Source organism: Natator depressus, chromosome 8, assembly GCF_965152275.1.
Source record: "Natator depressus isolate rNatDep1 chromosome 8, rNatDep2.hap1, whole genome shotgun sequence".
NCBI classification, from domain to species: Eukaryota; Metazoa; Chordata; order Testudines; family Cheloniidae; genus Natator; species Natator depressus.
Window position 1 is genome coordinate 41,158,242 of NC_134241.1, and position 18,207 is coordinate 41,176,448.

The window sequence follows — 18,207 nt, forward strand, 5'->3', positions numbered from 1 at the left end:
TTCTTTGAGTGATGGTCCCTATATGTATTCCAACTGTGGAGGAGTAGTGATCAGTGTGGAGGTGGGTGCAAGGAAGAGAGGAAATGCAGCCTGTAGTACAGTACGGCCCACTGCGGTGTCCTCAGCCACCCTTTGAGTGATGGCACAGTGGGATGTGAACGTGTGTACAGAGCGCCATGTCACTACAAGAAATGTCTTGCCACAAGATGTCCACTAGGCAGGTTGATGTGGTTGCTTGTGTTCACACAGAGTGCGTTGTAACTCTATCAAGCAGCAGTACGATGGCTAGCAGGTGCATCCGTGAATGCTGCATGGAGACCCATTTGGAGATTTCTTAGAGGCAAGGGCTTGGCCCTTGGACTGGTCAGCGATGGCCACAAACAGTTTCATTGATGCTTGAAAGGCGGAAGTCCCTGTTGAGATAGAATGCTACTGCACAGTGGATGTCAAGGGAGTGCAGGATCCTGTCTGCACGGGAGAGAGTGGCTTGGGACAGAAGACAAGGAGGTGGACGGCCTGATTGAGGTGGAACTCCACCACCACCTTTGGGAGGAACTTAGGGTGAAGCCATAAGGACACTTTATCCTTCTGGAATACAGTGTAAGGGGGGCAGTTAGCCATCATGGCTGCCAGTTCACTGACTCATCTAGCTGAGGTAATGGCCACTAGAAACATCACCTTCATGGAGAGATGGGAGAGGGAGCACGTTGCCATTTGTGAGGACGGACAAAACGAGATTGAGGTCTCATGTAGGTGTGGGCTGGAGTACTGGCAGGAAGGTATTGAGGAGACCCTTCATGAAATGGACAGTAGAGGGGTACATAACAGAGGTGCCATCCACAGAGGGAGAAAGACATTAAGTGCTGACAGGTGGACCCGTGTAGAGCTGAGGGCAAGGCTCATCATTTTGAGCCCAAGGAGGTAATCGAGAATGATAGGTATGGATATTGTACTCAGTGGGTGGTGATGGCAGTAAGTTCTATGGCCCCCTTGAGGAGCAGAGCATCCACTTGTTGTTGGAGGATGGGTACCCAGGGGAAGTCTGGGCTGGGGAACGATGAGGGGGAAAACAAGAGGAATTCTATGGGAGTATCCATGATGGATAATCTCCAGTACCTGACTGTCCATGGTGATTTTGCATCAGTTGTGGGAGAACAGAGCAAGACAGTCCCCAAAGATAATATTGGGCACTGTGGAAGGCATTGGGGGGAGGTTCGCAGTTCTTGACCTGCATGTCAAAACGGCTGTTTTGACTGCTGCTTGTATGGGGTCAAGGTGGTGGTTGTGGTGGAGGCGGGGAGTGTTGTGTGCGGTGCTGTCTATGTGGTGCCACCTGCTGGCACTGGTAGTAGGGCAGGTAGGGGGAGGGTGGTCAGGGATGGAACGGTTGCTGCAGCTGCCTGCATCTTGGGACTGGGATGTAAATGCCAAGGGACCTGAGTGTGGCCCGAGAGTCCTTCAGGGAATGGAGGGAACCATCAATCTGGTCAGTGACTAGTTTGTGCTCCTCAAAGGGGAGGTCCTCAATAGTGTTTTGGGCCTCCCTGAGGAATCCGGACAGTTGCGGCCAGTCGTCAGAGAGTGAGAGGACATGTTGGCCACATCCACAGTGGCCTAGAGGCCCTTTGTACACCAGTCACCCCTTGTCCACCAGGCCTGGAATTGCTGCTGTTGGCGTGGTGGCAGCTTGTCCTTGAACTCTGCTAGCCTATTACAGCTGAAGTCCTATTTGGCTAGCAGAGCCTGATAATTGGCAATGCAGAACTCCAGTCCCACTGCGGAGTTGATTTTCCTGCTGCTTTGTCCGGGGGAGTAGGTTTTTGTAGGTGCTGTCGTGCCCACGCTGCTGCTGCACAAGAGAGTTGGGGAAGGGGGGGGGGGGTAAAATCGTCCCGAGCAAGTCCTGGTATTGGTCATCAATCCGGGAGAATAAGCGCCTTGTGCAATGAGGAAGCAGCAGCAGTGTGGACCAGCAGTACTGGTTCTACATCTTCCTCCTCCTCATAAACCAACGGCGCCATCCTCAGTAGAGATCCCAGGGCACCCAGTATGGCCAAAACAAAGGGTCCCTGGGCATAAGTGGGTGTCATGGCTAACGGTACCAGGCCTCCACAGGGGGATCATAAGCCAGGGGGTACGGCAGTCTGGGTCGTGATTCTGGGCTCAGATGGGGTATAAGCAAGAACGAGGGTTCTGACTCTGAGAGGCCCTCGGACTCCAAAGATGGTTCCAGCAACAGGGGGGACCATGGGTACCGGAGGCCTGTGATGCACCAATGGGGTGTGCGTGACGTTATTAATATGAACTGTGACCCAATAGATCGTTGTTGCAACCAAGGTCCTATAGTGGCACCAAATCGTGTACAAAGGAGGTCAAGTAAGGTGTCTATGACAAGGCTATGATTTACTGGTTATGATGATGTTATCTGAATGCATGTATCATTTTGTATTTAAAGTACTGGCTCTACACTATCTGTATTTCAAACTTGTGCTGTGCTTCTGGGTGGCACCCCAGACAATTTGGCATCAGCACTGCCTAGCCTGCTTGATGGCCTATTAAGGCCCATCAGCTATACAACTGACCCATTGAGAGAAGGCAGAGACACCTTGGGACTCAGCCAGGGATGCAGGGACATGCCTATGGACAGAACTCTGAGGTTTTTCCTATCATGTGCTGGGTAGCTTGTGTTTGGAACAAAGGAAGCACAAACCACAGGGCAAAAGGACTATAAAAGGCAGCTGCATCATCTCCATTTTGTCTTCAATCCTGCTTCTTACCTCTGGAGGAACTTTGCTACAAACTGAAGCTCTGAAGAAAGGACTGAATGACCCATCCCAGCTGTGGATGTACTCCAGAGACTTGATTTGAACCTGCAGTTTATTCCATCACTGCTACAAGCCTGAACGAAGAACTTTGCCATTACTGTATGTAATTGATTCCATTTAACTAGTTTTAACTCTCATCTATATTTCTTTCTTTTTATGAATAAACCTTTAGATTTTAGATTCTAAAGGATTGGCAACAGCGTGATTTGTGGGTAAGCTCTGACTGGTATATCGAGCTGGGTCGAAGGCTTGGACCTTTGAAATCGGGAGAACTTTTTTTTTTTTCCCCCCTTCAGTTTACTGGGGTATTGGTTTTCATAACCAATCATCCCATAAGGAGTGGTGCTGGTGGTGATACTGGGAAAGAAAGAATTAGTAGGGGAAGCAAAAGTGGATGGGAACCTGGGAGGCAGTGACCATGAGATGGTCGAGTTCAGGATCCTGACACAAGGAAGAAAGGAGAGCAGCAGAATGCGGACCCTGGACTTCAGAAAAGCAGACTTTGACTCCCTCAGGGAACTGATGGGCAGGATCCTCTGGGAGAACAACATGAGGGGGAAAAGGAGTCCAGGAGAGCTGGCTGTATTTTAAAGAATCCTTGTTGAGGTTACAGGGACAAACCATCCCGCTGTGTAGAAAGAATAGTAAATAGGGCAGGCGACCAGCTTGGCTTAACAGTGAAATCCTTGCTGATCTTAAACACAAAAAAGACGCTTACAAGAAGTGGAAGATTGGACAAAGGACCAGGGAAGAGTATAAAAATATTGCTTGGGCATGCAGGAGTGAAATCAGGAAGGCCAAATCGCACCTGGAGTTGCAGCTAGCAAGAAATGTTAAGAGTAACAAGAAGGGTTTCTTCAGGTGTGTTAGCAACAAGAAGAAAGTCAAGGAAAGTGTGGGCCCCTCACTGAATGAGGGAGGCAACCTAGACAGAGGATGTGGAAAAAGCTAATGGACTCAATGCTTTTTTTGCCTCTGTCTTCACGAACAAGGTCAGCTCCCAGACTACTGCACTAGGCAGCACAGCATGGGGAGGAGGTGATCAGCCTTCTGTGGAGAAAGAAGTGGTTCAGGACTATTTAGAAAAGCTGGACAAGCACAAGTCCATGAGGCCGGATGCGCTGCATCCAAGAGTGCTAAAGGAGTTGGCAGATGTGATTGCTGAGCCATTGGCCATTATCGTTGAAACCTCATGGTGATCGGGGGAGGTCCCGGACGACTGGAAAAAGGCTAATGTAGTGCCCATCTTTAAAAAAGGGAAGAAGGAGGATCCTGGGAACTACAGGCCAGTCAGCCTCACCTCAGTCCCTAGAAAAATCATGGAGCAGGTCCTCAAGGAATCAATTCTGAAGCACTTAGAGGAAAGGAAAGTGATCAGGAACAGTCAGCATGGATTCACCAAGGGCAAGTCGTGCCTGACTAATCTAATTGCCTTCTTTGACAAGATAACTGGCTCTGTGGAGGGGGGGAAAGCAGTGGACATCTTATTCCTTGACTTTAGCAAAGCTTTTGACACGGTCTCCCACAGTATTCTTGCCAGCAAGTTAAAGTAGTATGGGCTGGATGGATGGACTATAAAGTGGATAGAAAGCTGGCTAGATTGTCGGGCTCAGCGGGTAGTGATCAATGGCTCCATGTCTAGTTGGCAGCCAGTATCAAGTGGAGTGCCCCAAGTGTCGGTCCTGTGGCCGGTTTTGTTCAATAATCTTCATTAATGATCTGGAGGATGGTGTGGATTGCACCCTCAGCAAGTTTACAGATGACACTACACTGGGAGGAGGTAGATACGCTGGAGGGTAGGGACAGGATACAGAGGGCCCTAGACAAATTGGAGGATTGGGCCAAAAGAAATCTGATGAGGTTCAACAAGGACAAGTGCAGAGTCCTGCACTTAGGACGGAAGAATCCCATACACCGCTACAGACTAGGGACCGAATGGCTCGGCAGCAGTTCTGCAGAAAAGGAGTTACAGTGGACGAAAAGCTGGATATGAGTCAACAGTGTGCCCTTGTTGCCAAGAAGGCCAATGGCATATTGGGCTGTTTAAGTAGGAGCATTGCCAGCAAATCGAGGGACGTGATCGTTCCCCTCTATTTGAGGTTGGCGAGGCCTCATCTGGAGTACTCTGTCCAGTTTTGGGCCCCACACCACAAGAAAGATGTGGAAAAATTGGAAAGCATCCAGCGGAGAGCAACAAAAATGATTAGGGGACTGGAACACATGACTTATGAGGAGAGGCTGAGGGAACTGGGATTGTTTAGTCTGCGGAAAAGAAGAATGACGGGGAGTTTGATAGCTGCTTTCAGCTACCTGAAAGGGGGTTCCAAAGAGGATGGATCTAGACTGTTCTCAGTGGTAGCAGATGACAGAACAAGGAGTAATGGTCTCACATTGCAGTGGGGGAGGTTTAGGTTGGATATTAGGAAAAACTTTCTCAGTAGGAGGGTGGTGAAACACTGGAATGTGTTACCTAGGGAGGTGATGGAATCTCCTTCCTTAGAAGTTTTTAAGGTCAGGCTTGACAAAGCCCTGTCTGGGATGATTTAGTTGGGGATTGGTCCTGCGTTGAGCAGGGGGTTGGACTAGATGACCTCCTGAGGTCCCTTCCAACCCTGATATTCTATGAAACTGAGGGAATTGCTTATATGACTTCTGGTTAGCCAGTAGGGTAAAACCAAAGTCCTCTCTGTTTGGGTGGATTGGTGTGCAAAGGTCCCCCAGTCTTCGACTGTAACTGCCCTGTTCTAAGCAATTTGTCCTGAATGGATACTCTCAGTGTCCTGCCAGAGGCTGCATCGTTACAACGTGCTTCTCCAGTAGCAGCAACAAAGGCTCGTCCACCAGAGAGGGGAGTACGGTGGTGGTTGGAGGTCTGGAAAGGAGTGGAGAATGTGGGTGGGGGAGGAGCAGCTCCTTCATCAAGAGGAGCGGCTCCAAGCATCCAGGAGTGCATGACGCCCCTCTGGGCATGCCCGAGGACCCAGGCATTGTCCGCAGTGCCAATCAATCTGAGGGGCTCCCAGACACTGAAGGGACGGGTGGTGCATGTGCCAGCGAGGGTATCATTGGATCTGGTTTGTGTTTTGCCTTGCCCTCAACATGGGGCAGGTTGGGTGCTGGGCAGGTGGGATTCGCATGTGACCTCTCACTCTATCTGGCCTGGGGAGGAAAAGCTGCACTTATGAGTGGTCAGGGCTGGGGATCTGCTCTTATGCCCATGTCCATGCTTTTTACCCTCATGGCGGGGCTTGTCCGTTGCCTTCGGTACTGACGGATCCAGGGCCTGGGAGGTACTTGGAGGGGAGCTCAGCGCCAGTGACGGTCTCTATACTGGTGGTTCCAGATACGAGTGTGCCCTTGGGCACATGACTGCATCCATTGAGAACTTCCTGAGGCAAAGTTCTCACGCCTTCTGTGTTCAGGGTGGAAAAGACTTACAAATCGAACAGCGGGCTGTGAGGTGTGCCTTCTTGCTGAGGCAGTACAGGCAACGCTGGTGCTCATTGCTCACAGAAAATAAGCACGGGCAAGAGGCACAGTTCTCTAAGCCTGGAATCCAGGCCATAGTCCCAAGGGGAGGTTCTCCAAAGGGGGGCGGGGGGGGAGAATCTACACTAACAATTATCTATGAAGAACAACTATGAAACACTAAATACAGCTATGTACAACTATATACAGGAATGGAAAGTAGATCACTCTCTTAGCTTGCTAAGAGTGCACAGGAACAGGGGTTCCAACTCAGGCCATGCAGTGGTAAGAGGGAACTGGAGAGGCATCGACCCACATGGCCTATTATACCCTCTGTTGACCCCCTCATGCTCACAGCTAACACTACTAAGAAAACCTTTCAACTCCAGTGCATGGCGCACATGTGCACCCACACTTGGAATACATACAGCGACCATCACTTGAAGAATATCTTTTAATTGGACCAACTTAGATCTTACTTGGCCAAGACCAAATGGTAGGCTCTTCAGAAGCTGGTCCAACAGCAGATATTACCTCACCCACCTTTGCTCTCTCACAATGTGTGATATCATTAATATTATAAAATGGCTATTGTTTTTGTAATTTGTTTGGTAACTGGTATTTCCTATGTTAATTAATATGATATAATACAATGCATTATAAAAATTTGAAATAAGTCTTTTTGAAATTAAAATGTTGAAAATTTTCTAAACTTTTTCTAAATGAAATTTCCTCAAACTTGAAAAGTTTGATAGAAAAATGAGTCCATTGGAAAATTTCCGATCTGCTTTAGCTGGAGGTTTAAGCAATTTGTGATTGTGAAACAATCACATTAGCTGGATGGTTCTGATAAAATGATCAGCCATGAAAGAGTAAACGATGTTGTGTTAAAACCCCATTGAAGTGACTAGGGCAGTTCACACCTCTCCAAGCTATTGTTTCAAGATGCCTGCAGACTCAGGAAGACATTGCTTGGTTTGGGCCTGGAAGGTTACCTTCACAACCATTAGGGATGGAAACATTTTTTTTCCCTACTGAATCTTAGACTTAGGAGGACTGGTCCACAGTACGAGGCTCGCTGCACTACACATTTTGCATCTGTGGACTTATGGACTACATGGGGCCCTGGCCATGCAAGGCATTTCGATCCCATGGCAATGGATGACAACATACACATCTAGACAGACACCAGGCACTCACAGGCCACGTAATCATGTGAGAGGTGTTTCTATGCCCATGTCATCATGAAGTAGCGCTTTGCCATATTGGAGTAATCTCTGGGTACTGCAGCAGCTGTTACTCTCAGACTGGAGGTGGTTTCTGGTGCCCTTATTCTAATAGGGTGGCATGTGTTTCAGGAATTCAGGGGGTCTATAGGAGGGCTGCATTTTATCCAGTGGCCAATCCTTCCTCGCAGGAATATGCCACCTCTGCAGACCTGATGGGGACCAGGCTCTTGAGCACACAGAATGTCCACATACCGTAAGTGGTGGGTGCTATGGGTGACTCAGGAGGGGCTCCAGAGTTGTTGTACATGGCTGCATCTAAGAAACAGAATTGAGGACAAGTCAGTGACGCTCACATGCCTGTGATAGCCGTTGTGAGGGCAGAATGGATTTTTACCTGTGGCACTTAATTCATGTCACAGAGCACCTGCTCGACTCTACCTGGCCCTGCAAAGGTTCCTAGCCCTCTCCAGCCCAGGTTACCACAACTCAGCCAAGTCTGAATTCTAAAGCCTCCAAGTACAAACCCACCATTAGGGGATTCCCACTGCATGGTGCTGCTCTCCTCAAAACCCTTTTCCTCCACAGGATGAATGCTATAGCTACTGGTACCACAGTAGTCCCAGTACCCACTTTCCTTGGGTAAATAGAAAACTACTCTTCTCACTGCCTTGTAACACAGGAACAAGTGGATATCCCATGGAATTGAAAGGTGAGAAATTCCAAGCCAATAAAAGGAAATTCCCTCCCCCCCCCCCCCCGCACAACACAACACATGATTAGATTGTGGAACTCACTGCCACAGGAAATCGTTGGGGCAAAAAAAATTTAACAAGATTCAGAAAAAAAGAGACTGGATATTTATATGGCTATCAAAAATATGCAGAATTACCATAATTATAAACATTTGGGAAGGGACACTGAACCTCCTGCTTCTGGGCTTAAGCCTGTCAGTGACCAGGATGAGCCCTAATGTGGGTGCACATTATCCCCCATCAGCTACTACAGGGTTCTCATACCTTCCCCTTCAGCAGCTGTTTCTGGCTACTGTCAGGTACAGGAGACTAGATTAGAAGCACCTGAGGTGTGATCCAGTCTGGCAGTTCCTACATTTCTATGGTCCAGAACAAATGGCGCATCGCTTGGTAGTCCCTGGACCTAAGCCTCCCTTGCTCCCTGACATGGATGCTGTGGCTTCCAGGTCCCCCATCCTCCTGCCTTTTGCCAGTACCTGACTGGAATGTAATCTCACTGAACATCATCCAGGTGTCAGCAAAGTAATACTGGCACTTGATGGCGCTGGCCATGCGATGAAGCAAGGGCACAGTGACGAACCGCGCACTGGGATTGACGTCATCCAGCACCAGCACTGAGGAGATGGTGTTGGGCTCCCATTCATTGGCATCGGAGCGGAAATAGCACTGAACCTCCTTGAAGATCTTCACCCCCTTGGCAAACATGTTGTTGCAGTGCACCTGCATGGCAGCAACAGAGTCCCAGGTGAGCTCGACACCAGCACAGACTGGCAACACCCACTGCCCAGGGCAACTCCATAGGATTCAGAGACCCTGGGATAGCCATGCAGGGAACCCTGTGCTCATTGCGGCCTGCCCTTGGTGGCACCCTCACCTAGAGCCCTAGCTTGTCAAGGGGGCCCAGGAGGAGGGGGTGGGGGACATTTCCTTAGCATTTCATCATAGGAAACTTGTATCTGTCTGAGGTCACAAATGGAGTGAGTCTTTGGTCTCATTCCAGTCACTGGCTGACAGGCCATAGAAATATAGTGATTACAGACAGAAGTGGCCCTTTAGTCACCCACAGGGAGGGACTGTAAGTGGGGCAGCAGAGCAGGGCTGAGCAGAGCAGGAGCTGGTGGCTAGGGCTGAGGAGGCATGGCGCAGCTGAGAGGGCAGTGTAGCATGCATAGAAGCTACAGCCAACATGTCTAGCTTTGCCTCACTCATGTTCACTATCCCTGACACAGCCCCCCCCGCCCAAAATGTAGGGCAGACTGTGTCCTAGACCCTAAGGCCTTGCATTGGCATTTTGTAAGGCACATGACAAAGTCAGAGCCCTAGTGCCTTTCTAGAACGTGCCTTCTACAGCCGGGCCCACGTTTGGAGAGACAAGGCCACAAAAAGCCCTCACTGATGTTACCAAGAAAGGTGCCCCTGGAGCCACATACCTTCATGGTGGTGAAGTTTCTGATCCGATCAAATTCGAACATGATTTCAATGTAGCCCCCAGCAGCGCTTTCATTGCGCCACCCTACATAGTCATAGCCGGGCCACATGTGGTACTCATGGGTCTGTGTGAAGTCATCGAGGCCAGAAACACCGTCCGTCAGCTGGCCCAGTCCTTCAGTCATGCTGGAAAGATACAAGGGGGAGTGAATCTTTTTTGGAGTCCACCCAAAAATCTTCCCGCTCTCTGCCTCCCACCTGTCCCCCCATCCCACTAGCAACTGGGGAGTGCAGAATGGATGGGCATTGTTCATAAATGCTTTAAAAAACTGGAGGCCTTTTTTCATTATAACTTCTTAAAATCATTAAACTAACTCTTTCCTCACTGAGTCCCCTGAGAGCCATTGCAGCCTGTTTTAACACAGCACTGGGCAACCTTCAGTGGTTTAGTAGAGTACTTGGCCTCACGTGCTAGTTTGTGTGCCATTAAAGAACCTGGATGGACAGAGGGAGGCAAGAAGGGTGGGACAGACAGACGAAAGTGTTCAAACCTGGAAGTCTAAAGTTAGGCCCCTAAATAAAGAGGACCTGATTTTGCAAGGTGCTCAGCACTTGCTGCTCCCATTAGGTCCACAGATCCCACTGTTAGTGGATTTGGGGTGGTTCTGTTATTGTAGGGTTGCTGCTAAGCACTGGACTGTGCATCCTGTATGCAGGAGTGGGTTCTCATTAGCATGGATGTTGATGGCACTGGTGTCTTAGCTTTAGAGAAGGGAGCACCAATGTATTGGTTGGGGCCGCAAAGAGTCCATTTCAAGAATTACACTGACTTTTTGACCTGATGAGGGCTAGGAGGTGACAAGCAGCCTTTGGTATGTGGAGTAAACTCCCAGGAGGAGTCACAGGAGCTGCTTGACTTTAAGGGACCCCATACTGTGGGAAACAACTATTAACTCCACATCAGAGAGATCTCAATGGGCTGCCTCAGTCACACAGCCCACAACACCCCTTCCAGGGGCTTTCCACAGCCTCCCAGCATGTCCGATGACCTGGGCTGAACTCAATCTCCAGAGCAATGGCTATTTTCTCAGAAAGAGGCAGCAACTTGCGTCTTTGTTGGCCAAGTGGCTCCTTCCTTCTGTGCTTATGGCAAGGAAAACACGGTCTTGTTTAAATGGGCAAATGAGCATATCCCCCGTTCTCCTGTCTGCAGGGGCACAATCCCTGCTGGAGTGGGGTTGCTATTAGTTCGCTGAGTACTGATGATGTGCTCAGGGATGTACAGAACTGGAGGAGCTGACAAGTCAAGCAGCTTAAACAGGTGACCGTAAACTGTTTGGTAGAAACCTGGTTTAATCACAGGACAACACTGGGGGATCATTTTTGTGGAGCCCTTGGTAGAACATTGGCAGCTTGTCATTACCAAAACCCCTCCCCCACCTTCCTAGGCAAGGAGCTCTCTGGGGACTTACCTGTAGCCAAAAGCGCCATCATACACGGAATCGTTGAGGTAAATGACTGTGCCGCTGGGAAGGATGAACTGTTGTCCAGCAGGTGCGTTGTAGGAAACCAGCCCATCTGCCAGAGCAATCAGTGTGCAATTAGTGTGGGCCCAAACAAGCATCCCCCCCAGAGAGGTTTGCAGCAGCTCTCCCGGATAAACAAAAAAGGAGAGCACAATGCAACATCCACCTGGGCCAAGAGGCTCTAGATTGCAGCACAGACCAGGGATGAGCTCAGAAACAGACTGGGCTCGGCTGTATGAGTGTCACACAAAAATAGAGGGGGAGAATGGCTGGATGGAGAACTGGCCAGGCTGACAAATAGGGCAGTGAAAATGTCATGCCAGCAGAGATATGGGTATAGGCTAAGAAGTTGCAACCTGCCTTTGCCAGTCACGTCCCCTCACACACAACCATTGCTGCCACGTCCTCTCACAAACTCCCATTGCTAGCCACGGACCTTGCCACATTCCCACTTCCAGGCATGGCCTGTCACCTTCCTCCACCCTGCTGTCAGCCATATCCTCTATCAAACCTCCATTGCTGCCACCTCCTCACTGCCACCAATAGCCCCTTGCAAACCCCCACTGTGGGCCATGGCCCCTCACAAACACCCATCACTCTCATGGCCTCTCACAACCCCACATTGCCAGCTGACCCCATGCCAAACCCCACCACCAACCACAACCCCTAGCAATCCCCCACTGAAAGCCATGGACCCTCATAAACCCGGGCACTGACACCATGTGGCCTTACAAACTCCCACTGGCAGCCAAGGCCCCGCAAACACCTCCATTGCTGTTAAGGAGCCCTCACAAAGCCCCATTGCCAGCCCTGTCCCCTCACACACCTCCAGGGCCAGCCCTGGCCCCTTGCAAACCCGAGTTGCCAGTGACAGCCCTGTGTACACCCATATTGCCAGACATGGCCCCTCGCAAACACCCCGTGCCAGCCACAGCTCCGCACACACACCCACTGTCCCTCGGACACACCCATTACTGCCATGTTCCCAAGCCAACCAGCATTGCCAGACACAATCTTTTCCGCACCCCCACTGCTGCCACATCCCCTCATATACCCCCATTGGTACCACATCCCCTTGCGCACCCCCATGGGCAGCCGGCCCCTTGCCAACCCCCACTACCACCCATATTCCCTATCAAACCTCTACTGTTGTCATGGTTCCATTGCTCCCATGCACACCTATATTGCCACACACGGCCTCTCACAAACACCCCATGCCAGCCACAGCTCCGCACACAGACCCATTGCCAGCAACAGGTGCATCTGAAGGTCCATTACTGCCACATCCTCTCGCCCCCCTCATTGCCAGGCACGGCCCCTCGCAACCCTACATTGCCAGGCACGGCCTTTTCCACACTCCCATTGCTGACACAGCCCCTTGCAACGCCCCCACTGCTAGCCATGGCCCCTCGCAAAGCCCCATTATGGCCATGGTCTCTCCGAAACCTCCATTCCTAGACATGGCCCTCCGCATGCCCCCATTGCTGCCACATCCCCTAGCAAACCCCCATTTCCAGTCTTGTTGCCAGCCATGTTCTCCTGCAAACCCCCAGTGCAAGCCACAGACCCATTACTGCCATGACTCCTCACAAATCCCCATTGGCAGCCATACCCTTCACAAAGCCTCATTATATTATGGCCCCCTCACATAGCCCCACAGCCAGCCATGCCCCTCACAACCCGCCCTCCCCCCCCCCCACATCACTTTCACAGCCTCTCACAAACCCCCATTGCCAGTCAAGCCCCTGAAAAGCTCCCATTGCCAGCCAGCCCCTCACCAAACCCCACTACTAGCCACATCCCCTATCAAATGGACGTTGCCACCAACAGCCCCTGGCAAACCCCCATGGCCACCAACAGCCCCTCGCAAACCCCCATTGCCATCTTATTCCCTCACACAAACACATTAGCCACCATGGCCCCTCGCGAACCCCCACTGCCACAAACAGCCCTTTGAGGACCCTCACTGCCAGGCACTTGGCTGAGTGCACGTGCTGGCACTGTCTCTGATTGCAGTAGGTCTTCAGTGACTCAGCCCGCCCGCCAGGCACACAGTCTGTACACGGGATAGGACCCTGTTGGACTGCTTGTTTCAATACCCCACTTTGGAACATCTCTTGCTGCAGCCCTTCCCGGGCTCAGTTCCTTGAAAGACTGTGGGACTGTATAACAGTCCCGACCCTGCAAAGGGGCTGTACCCCCACCCCTGGGCTTTCTCCCTGGAGCCAATGCTTTCACCCTGCCTGGGATTTTCTGGCCCCAGCTTTCCAACTAAACTGTTCAGATCCCCTTCCAGGGGCATATCCCAGTTCCATACTCAGGCCACTTCCCCAGTAGCAGGGACCTGGGCCTGCCCACTACTCCAGGTCCTGACCTAGGGAACCTACGAATAGCAGCCACATGCCACTGCATCCCCTTTAAGTCTGCTACCATTTTTACTGCTCCCTGGGACATTTTCCCACAGCTCCTTCACAAATATCACAGGGCATTCAGCTATCCAGCTGTCAGCCAGGAGCTCCTGCTCGCTCCCCAAGTCCCTGCCATCAAATGCTCTGTCTTGAGAGCCTGCTGCTCCTTCAACCAGCCAGGAACAACCTCCTTGCTCCTCCAGCTCCAGGCAGCAACTAACTCCTGTTCTGTACAGCAGCCCCTTTTGTATGGGCCTGCTGGGCCCTGATTGGGCTGACTCCCGTGCAGCCTCTCTAGGCTACTTGGAGGACTCACCTTCACTGCTCCTTTTCCATCAGGGAACCTCTGGGCCTGGAACACCCCATCATTCCTCCATTGCTTGCCTCGGCCCCTTGCAAACCCTCACTGCTTGCCACGGTTCCTCACATAGCCCCACTGCCAGAAACAGCCCCTCGCATGCCCCCACGGCCAGAAACAACCGCTCGCAAACCCCATTGTCAGCCACATCCCTGACAACCCCCAATTTCCAGCCACATACCCTCACAAACTCCCATTACTGTTATGGCCTCTCACAAAACCCCATTGTAGCCAAGGGCCCTGTCAAACCCTCATTGCCAGCCACAGCCTCTTGCAAAACCCCCACTGCCAGCCAAAGGCCCTCGCAAACCCCCACTGCCAGCCACGGCCTCTCACAAACTCCCATTATGGCCATGGCCTCTCACAAACCTCCATTCCTAGACATGGCCCTACGCATGCCCCCATTGCTGCCACATCCCCTAGCAAATGCCCATTTCCAGTCATGAGCCCCCACACCATTGCTGCCCCATTCCCTCGCGAACCCCTCTTGCTACATCCACATTGCAAGCCATGGCCCCTCACACAGACCCATTAGTGCCATGTCTCTTTGCAAATCCTCAATGCTACCACGGATCCTCACCAACCCCATTACCCACCAGAGCCCCCTCACACCCCCACTGTGAGCCACACACCTCCATTATTGCCACAGCCACTCACAAATCCACACCGCTGGACACATCCCCTTGCACACGCTCATTGCTGCCACGGCCGTTTGCACAACCCCATTGCTGCCACTTTTCCTCACAAACCCCAGTAGCCAGCCACGGCTCCTTGCACACACCCATTGCCAACCATGGCCCCTCACACAGCCCTGGACCCTCAAAAACCTCCATTGCCAGCCATGGCTTCTCGCAAACCCCCATTACTGAAACGGCCCCTAGCAACCCCCCATTGCCAGCCATGAACCATTGCACACCAAAGGTGCCAGACATGGTCCCTTGCAAACCTCCATTATTGCCATGTCCTCTTACAACCCCCCATTGCCAGGCACAGCTGCTTGCAAACCCCCATTGCTGACACAGCCCCTAGCAAACCCCCATTTCCAGTCTTGAGCCCTCACAAGCCCCCATTGCTGCCAAAGCCCTTCACACAATCATGTTGCCAGCCTGTGCTAGGGTGTAGTGCAGAGCAGCTGAGTAGGGGGCAGGCAGTGGACAAGAGAAGACCTGTGGTACAAGCTCCTGGGAAGGCACCTCCCAGGAAAGCTTGCAGCCTGAGGCTTGGATACTGACCTGCTCAAGCCTGCAAGGGAGGGACTGGGGACTTCTGAAGGTCACAGACTTTAATTTTGTGTTTGGTTCTTTATTTTACCCTGTGGGGAGAGGGGACACTGGTAGGCAGGGAGGCAGCTGCATAGTGCCCCAAGGTGCCGATCTCAGCTGCCTACCATTGGGCCCTGGATCCCCTACCAGCCCCTAAAGAGGGGACAATGACAAAAGCCTGTCCCTTGGTGGGGAATCTAGTTGGGAGACCCTGAAGGTGCAAGGGTCCAGACCCCAAAACCCCAACACATGGGGGAAGCCCCGAAGCTCTTGCTGACTTCTGAAGATTTCCACATCATTGGATTCAAACATGTGACCTAGCCGGAGGGCTGAGTCGCTAACAGAACAGATCCCCAAACAGAGGATTTACTGTGAGAAAGGGAAACCCCTGGGAGGCAGACAACCTACCACACCCTAGCCTGACCAGAAGGCAACACTTCTGGTGAGTGTTCCCCTTCCAAGCCCCATTGCCAGCCATAGCCCCTTGCAAGCCCCCACTGCCTAGAGATCCATGCAGACAGATGCATTTCCATGTCAGACCCCCAAACACAACACAGGGTCCCGCTGCCACAGCAAGAGCCCTTGTACTTGCAGTTCTTCTGGTCCCCTGATCCATGGCACTGGAAATGGGTGTGACTGGTGCCCTTGCAGAGCCCCTGCTCACCTAGCCACGTGCAGCCGTAGAGCTCCACTCGCAAGCATACATTCATGGAGTGGTCGGTGATGGGAATAAAGCGTATGAAGCGAGCTATGATGGGAGGCTCCAGGTCCTTGAGGACAATGTCATAAGGGTTGGTGTTTCCATCCAGCACCTAGGGACAACAGATACTAGGAGCAAAGAGCGCTGATGCTGTGCAGCTGAGAGAGACAGAGGGCAGCTCACACATCCCACAGGCCTCCAAGTGTGGCTCACGGCTGCTGCACCTCACCATACCCTGCTACCACCACCCAGCACTTCTCTGCCACCGGGGGCAGGGAGCTCACTGCTTTTGCATCAGTCTCAGCATCTGTGTGGTGGGCACAATCCCTCCAGTGCATGGGGCTTTGTCATTGTTACGGGCCTAGGGCATGGCAGTAGATATGCTTGTATTCCCTGCAGTGAACTTCCATCCAGCACTACAGCTGTGGCAGCCTGGATGGTGCTAATGTGCATCTGCTGTCTACATTGCACTGGGAGAGGTGGATTGGCACGAATGGGCATGGCAGGTACCATCAGCATCTTCACTGGCATTTTCCAATACTCCAGTGACCAAGCCCCAACTGCCCCAGAAATGGATTGCTGACACCCTTCATTGCCAGTACCCTAGCCAGGCAAAGGCATTCTCTGTCCTAGGAGATGGTGTTCTGCTTGTTGGCCAGGCACTGCTCCAGACCTGAATGCCTGTAACTCGAGGTGGCAGCTATAGAGATACCTGGCCCACCTGGTACTGGATTTGCAGTATATGCCAGAGCAGCAACACTTGGTTAGGGTGCCAGTCTGAGCATGGTGGCACATCCCACATACAAGGCCCCCCTTCCCATCTCTAGGGCAGTGGGATCCTAGCAGGGAAGATTTATTAATTTCCCCACCTCCTTACCTGCTTCCCATGCCGGTTCCTCCAGGAAATCCACCGGGTGCCATCCCGGCTGTAATTGATCTTGTACATTGGTGCAAACTCATTGCCATGGCCGCCAGCGTGTCGCCCCTGGGTCCCCACCAGGGTGATAAAGTGCAGGGCGTGCAGGTCAATCTGAAGGAACTCCTTGAGGTCATCCGGCTCAACTGGGATCTCTGGACACCAAGCCCCATCACCCTCTTCTGAATCAAGCCTGGGGCAGTGCAGGGTGGGGTAGGAGTGCAGAGGAAGAGAGAGAGTCACTTCCAAAAAGACTTCCTGTGAGAGCCTATTATGGCACCCTGCTCCCCAGGCGTCAGTCCCCACCCTGCCTTCCCCACAGCCCACCCCACTTGCCCCTGGGCTGGCCTAGCACTGACCAGGAATCTTCTAACCAGCAGTAACAAAGTAGGAAAGTCTCAGCTCCTCAGCCTCCAACCCTTAACTCACCTGCAGCGCAAGGAGGACCTGTCCTTCCCCTCACAAGGAGCTGGGATATGGGGTGGATTCACAGATTTGGGGCCCTGCAGTAGGGAGGGCTCACCAGCCAAGCTTAGGCCTGAAGCCCTGAGGTCTCAATTCTCTCATTATAAAATGCTGGAGGAGCGTGCCCCGACCCCCTTTGAGTTCTGAGCTTTGGCCTTGGGCCCCCCATAGGGACACCAGTCCCATGGCCAGTGTGGAGCTGGGCAAGGAGCAGCATAATCAGAATTTCTCCCTCCCGCAGGCCATCTCATGTTCCCCTAGCAGCTCACACTGGATATGGAGTGCTGGTGCTGGGTGCCGTTTCTGAGCATGACCCATACCCACCCATCATGGCCACCCGGCTCTCCTTGCCTGCTGTCTTGTGGGGGTGTTTCCTTGCCTCCCCGCTCACAAATTGTGTGCTCCCCTGCTCTGATCCTGGCTCCAGCAGGGGGCAGGGTCTGTATCTGACCCATCAGAAATCCCACCAGAACCAGGCCTGAGGGCCAGTGTGGGCCCTGGGGCTCTGTGGGCCCAGGGGAGGGGAATACAGCACCACTGCCCCCAGATCCTGCTCACCAGGGGGCCCAACTGCAGTCCCTTCTCTCACCAGTCCTCACTTGTGGGCACCTGTTGGGCACTAGCTACCCAAAGTGGGGGAGGGCAGAAAGCACATGGGACTGCACTGGGCCAGGCAGACGGCACCAGGATAATATATAGCAGGAGCTGGAGGGTATCACCATGGGCATGTTCCCTGGAGAGTGTTCCTCACTGCCTCTGACGTGGGGCTGGCCCTTCAACAGCAGCATGGCATGTATGCAAAACTGGCCCCTGCCTCAAGCCCGACAGGAGCCCTCACAGCTGGGTCAGGGACCAGGCACTAGAGGCAGA

The 18,207-nt window shown here is 52.3% G+C and overlaps 1 protein-coding gene across 1 annotated transcript in view; it reads right to left on the reverse strand.

Annotated features, from left to right (window-relative positions):
* DDR2 (discoidin domain receptor tyrosine kinase 2) overlaps positions 1-18,207 on the reverse strand; it is a 152,891-nt gene that overhangs the window by 40,609 nt on the left and 94,075 nt on the right. Inside the window, exons 4-9 of the mRNA XM_074960831.1 lie at positions 16,834-17,065; positions 15,921-16,068; positions 11,175-11,280; positions 9,705-9,888; positions 8,751-8,994; positions 7,775-7,837 (exon numbers count right to left, since the gene is read on the reverse strand). Of these exons, the coding sequence (XP_074816932.1) occupies positions 7,775-7,837; positions 8,751-8,994; positions 9,705-9,888; positions 11,175-11,280; positions 15,921-16,068; positions 16,834-17,065 (977 nt within the window). The remainder of the gene's footprint in view (positions 1-7,774; positions 7,838-8,750; positions 8,995-9,704; positions 9,889-11,174; positions 11,281-15,920; positions 16,069-16,833; positions 17,066-18,207) is intronic.